General features: G+C 49.6%; 1 protein-coding gene across 1 annotated transcript in view; it reads left to right on the top strand.

Annotated features, from left to right (window-relative positions):
• WNK1 (WNK lysine deficient protein kinase 1) overlaps nucleotides 1–3,777 on the top strand; it is a gene marked incomplete at its 5' end in the record, with an annotated part of 108,396 nt that extends 104,619 nt beyond the window's left edge. Inside the window, 2 exons of the mRNA XM_035898136.1 lie at nucleotides 874–1,061; nucleotides 1,346–3,777. Of these exons, the coding sequence (XP_035754029.1) occupies nucleotides 874–1,061; nucleotides 1,346–1,660 (503 nt within the window). The remainder of the gene's footprint in view (nucleotides 1–873; nucleotides 1,062–1,345) is intronic.
• Nucleotides 3,778–5,044: the final 1,267 nt, after the last annotated feature.

The raw sequence follows: 5,044 nt of genomic DNA, 5'->3' as shown, positions 1-5,044 counted from the left end.
TCAGCAGGCTTTCTAGCAGAACTGCAGCCTGGTATTTATGTGAAGGGGTTTTTGCGTTCTTGCAATCAGCTCAATGAATAGAAAGACTTGTCAAAGCATGTCTGAGGAACTACTCTCATTTCTACCTTCTTTTAAGCTGTATTAGTTGTTTGCATCTGAAATGCTTGTTCTTCTGACATAGGAAAACTGAACATAATGGCAAAAAAATGCTTTCAGAGGCAAAAAGCAAAATTTAATGCAGTGCAGACTTCCCCTGCTGATCCTGGCTCTTTGGTGGATGAAGACAGTCCCATCTGGTTATCCTCAAGAACATAAGTATGGCAGCTATTGGAAACAACAGTTGCTGTTTCTAACCGTGGCTTTTTTGTGTATTCTGGGTGAATTTTTCTCTTCATTTTATAAAGTGGAGATAATTTGCTACAGAGCAGCTGGCGATGCTGATTGTACGGCTCCTTAGTCAGCATCCAGCATTGCCCTCCAAGGTGGAATTGACCTGTGCCGATAGTTGGTTGCTGCTAATTAAAAGGTATAGGATGAGAGAATGACGTGACCGTACTGTCATTCAGTGCCAAAACCTAATCTTCTTTTTCCTCTACAAAGGCCTGTAGGCAGCTACCACTCTCCTCTTAAGAGGACTGCTTGCAGCACTTCTTGAAAAATAAACGTATCCATGAAACACTCTTAATCCGAGCAAATGCCTGTAGGAGTCCTTGTAGATCCCACTTCAGTGTGTCCTGGAATTGAAACTCAGAATTAATCTGCATGGCATTTTAACTGGCTCTCTGTTGATGTACCATTGCCACAATTACTCAGTTTACGAGAGAAAGATGATCTTCAGCGGAAGGTTTGATTCCCCTTTTTTTGTATTTGTAGGGACCAGCAGCACCAACACCGTCGGGGCTACAGTGAACAGCCAAGCACCCCAGCCTCAGCCTACGGCTATTGCCTCCAGCCGGAAAGGGACGTTCACAGATGACCTGCACAAGCTGGTGGATAACTGGGCCCGAGACGCCATGAACCTGTCTGGCAAGAAAGTTGGCAAAGGGCATAGCAACTATGAGGTGAGGTGCAATCCGTGAACATTCACGGTCAGGAACTCTCGGTGTCGTCGCTCTCTCGTTAGGGTGTCAAACACAGCTGGGGTGCAGTTGCCCTGTGGCTTGGCCAACTGCTCTGGAAAACGGTCGGCTGTGTCTTTTGTGCGCCGGGATTGTATCGCCCGCTGCGGGAGGGAGCGGGGGGCATAACTACAGAGGAGGGCGGTGGCGTGTCCTTGCAAGCGCATCCATTGGGGTTTTTAAGCACCAGTTGCGTAACTCTTCTTGGGGGTTGGGTTTCCTTTCAGGGCCCTGGAATGGCAAGGAAATTCTCGGCTCCGGGTCAGCTCTGTATCTCTATGACATCTTCCCTGGGTGCTACGCCCATCTCCGCAGCATCAGCTACCTCTTTAGGTCCCTTCACGAAGGCCATGTGCCCTCCGCAGCAGTACGGTTACTCGGCAGCGCCTTTCGCCGCCCCGTGGAGTGGGACGGGTGGCCCCGCGCAGCCGCCGCTCGGCCAGTTCCAGCCCGTAGGTGCCGCGTCTTTGCAAAGCTTCAACATCAGCAATTTGCAGAAATCGATCAGCAACCCTCCAGGCTCCAACCTGCGGACCACTTAGCTGCGCTGGGAGAGCGTGCTGGCTAGACCTCGGGACAGGACGTGGGGAGGGAGAGGGGGCCCCGTATCAACGACTAGTGCTGCAATGAACTGGTAGCTTGCCAGACTGGGAATGATTTCTCTTTTCCGACCGTTGCTGTCGACTCTCTGTAAAGGGAGTTTCCCCACAGGCTTTCGAGGGGGAGGAGGATGATGGGCATCCTTCCGATGGGACAGCGCTTTTGACCGAGGGGTTCCGCTCTTGTTTGGAATGAGAGCGGTGAAGAGAAGTCACGGGGTCGGTTCATGCAGCCTTGCTGTAAAATTTCTCTCTGGTGTGAGGCTGAATCCACACGCGTTGAGGTGGGAGAGCTGAATCCTTGCATGAGGCTTTAGCGCGCTTCTCCTCTCTCCCTGAAGAACCAAGACCAGGAGAAAAGCTGTCCAAATCCCCCTCCTCTCCCTCTCCCCAGTCGATCGTATCTGGCTCCGAGACGATGGGGCCCACGAATGGACTTGCAGTGCAGCCCGTGCTTGATAGGTCATTACTGCTTTAAGTAAGATATTAACAGCTTTGACTGCAGCATTAGAGCAATTTAAATTGTTTAAAAATTTTTAAAAGTTCCCTGCGGACATGTACTTACCATCAGTTTTGATGTGGAAACACTGTGATATATAAATGTTGTTGGACAACAGTAGTTTAAAAATGAGTGAAATATAGAGGGTTAAAAAAGTTAAAAAGAAAAAAAATGGGAAAAAAAGCTAGCTATATCCTTATACTTATTGGAGACACTTTAACTTTTTCCTTTGTATTTTCATTGTATTAGATAAATAAATGTGAATGTAAAATTGTATAAATTAATGTACTTGAATACTTGTCTGTTCTCCCAGTATGCTTGCTGGATATTTTAGTGCCTTGGACTTCGATTGCTTCTGCAGTTAGCATCGTCTTCCCAGCAGAGCCCCAGGGGGACGGAGGGCAAGCTCAGAGGAGGATGGGTTATTTCGGACCTGGCGACTGGGACGGCTGCGTTGGTTGAGCGACGCCGTTACCCTTTGGCGTAGGTGTGCGGAGGGGGAAGTCACTGAGGCAGCGCGTGGGAACAGCGTTGGGTGTGTTGGGGAAGCGTGTCCGGGCGGGCAGATCTGAAGTTGCTGGTGGGACGGAGGGTTGTGGGTGAAGCTGGAACGAGCCGAACCGGTACTGTCTGCGGAGGCAGGAGGTCTGGATCAGAAGCGGAGGGAGGACGGGGAGCAGGTGTGTCTTTGGGAAAGGCCCAACTTAAGGTGCAGTTTGACTCCACCGGCGAAGCGGCAAAGGTGTTTGGTCAGGATGTGACTTGAGGGAGAGGTGCCGTTGCTCGTTGGCGTGGGCTGGTCTGCTGGGGTTGCTCTTCTTACCTTGTTTTTGGGTTGGTTTTGGTTTTTTGTTTGGGTTTTTTTTTTTTTTTTTGTTTGCCTGTTGTAAAATCCATTTAAGCCAGGAATAGCCTCTCCCGGTGCAATGTCCATTGCCGGCAATGGATGTACTTGAAACAGCCGGCATCAAGAAGTTTCCTCTGCCTTATGTGGAGGATTTAGGGTTTTTGTTCACTCTTAATGAATTTCAAGCTGGTACCAGGACTGTAATGTATCTGTCACCTCTTAGTAACTGTACTGTACCTTCTGCTCTGGTCATTCTCCCTTTTCATATTTAAAAAAAATACTGGTTTCCTCTTCAAAGTAGAAAAAATACCAGCCAGTATTTACGTAGTGCTGCGGAAAGCTGTGAAGGCCGAGAGGGCTGCTCCCCGGTGCCTGGGAGCAGCTCGCCGCTGTCCTGGGAGCCGGTGCATCACGGAGATGTTACTTGCCTGGATTTTTTTTTTTCTGGGAGCGCTGTTCCCCTGTGGAGCCTTAACAGGCAGTGTTTCTGTCTGCGGGTGTTCTCACGCTTTTTATTTTTGCAAAGAAAAGGCGCAAGATCCCTTCTTTCCCCATCACTTTTTTTTTGGACAGTGGTTTCGGCAGCAAGGGCGGGCGCAAGCTGGAGATGGAGGCCCCGGGGGTAAAGTTAGCGGCGAGGCGGCTGGGCGCCGCGTTCCTCCGACTCGGGGGGTTTATTCTTGGTAACCGAGGAGCAGACCATGGGGGAGGGGAGAGGGGTGCAGCAGCAGCACTGACAAACCTGGGGCAGTAATGACACGGGGGGGAAGTTCCTGACGGGGGGATCCAAGCAGCTGGATGCAGCACGTGGTTATTTAATTTGGATCTAATAAGTTTGAAGTCGTTTTTTTTTCACTTAATGTTATGCAAGAACTGGTTTTATTTACCATTGATTTCCCCCTCCCTCCCCTCCTGTGGATGAATAACTGAAGTCTAGAGGAATAAACTAATGCTACTGAACTGTTAAATTATTTTGTTTAATATTACACTTTGAGTATCTTTTTCCACATAAAATCTGTTTCTGAATTACAAGCGTTTTCTTTACATTATTTAACAATGTACACTGTAAAAAAAAAAATAAAAAAAATAAAAAAAAATAAAATGAATTGAAACCTTGGGCTTCCCTGGCCGTAGTTAGTTGTGTGTTTTGCACTAAACCCAGGCACTGCGCTTCTTGTACGATTGCGCTTTGTGCTGCCATTTGTTACCTTTGTAGAATATTTAATGAAGTCATTCAAATAAACCAAACCTGCTTTTGTTGAGCCGTGGGGTTTTCTTGTTGAACGGCAGGTTCCACCCTCTCCCTCCTCTTCCTGGAGTGATTTACCCGTTGCCCGGTTTATCACAGGCGAGTACCAGAAACCCGTCGTAATGAGACCCTGAAGTTCTCCAAAGCAGGGATCAGTAATGAGCCTTTGGCCTTTTGGTAGAAGGCGCTGTGAGGAGCGATCCAGAGCATGCATCTCCTTTACGAGAAGGAGGGGCCTCGGGGAAAGGGAGGGAGAAGCTGCGAAGGACGACGCCTGAGCAGGACGATTGCTTTTACGGCCGAGACTGTCAAGAAGCCGCCGAATGGCAGAGAAAGGCACTCGGCTGTGACAGCGCAGAGCTTGGCGGCTCTCCCGGCCTGAAGCGCAGGCGGAGCTTTGCTAGCCCTGGTCCTGCGCTTCCCCGGGCCCGCAGGGGCCCCACTCCTCCCGTTGGGTCCGCTGCCCTCCTCGCTGGGGTGGAAGGGAGCGGGGATGCGCACCCGCGGTGCTGCGGAGAAGCGGCTTTTTAGCGTGGCTCTAGAATAGGGATTCCATCCCCAAATTTGCAACCGAACCAGTGGAGTAGAAGAACAGAGCTACGTTACGGGGTCATTCTCAAACAACTGTAGCCTTGCAGGAATTATTTGGTATTTCTAAACACAAATTGCTGCCGCATTTCTTTCCATTTTAAGAGCAGCTGCTGTTACGAGTCGTGCTGCTCCGGGCCTTAT

This window comes from Egretta garzetta, unplaced genomic scaffold (assembly GCF_000687185.1).
Source record: "Egretta garzetta isolate BGI_Z169 unplaced genomic scaffold, ASM68718v1 scaffold427, whole genome shotgun sequence".
Taxonomy (NCBI): Eukaryota; Metazoa; Chordata; class Aves; order Pelecaniformes; family Ardeidae; genus Egretta; species Egretta garzetta.
This window is presented reverse-complemented; position numbering and strand designations above follow the sequence as displayed.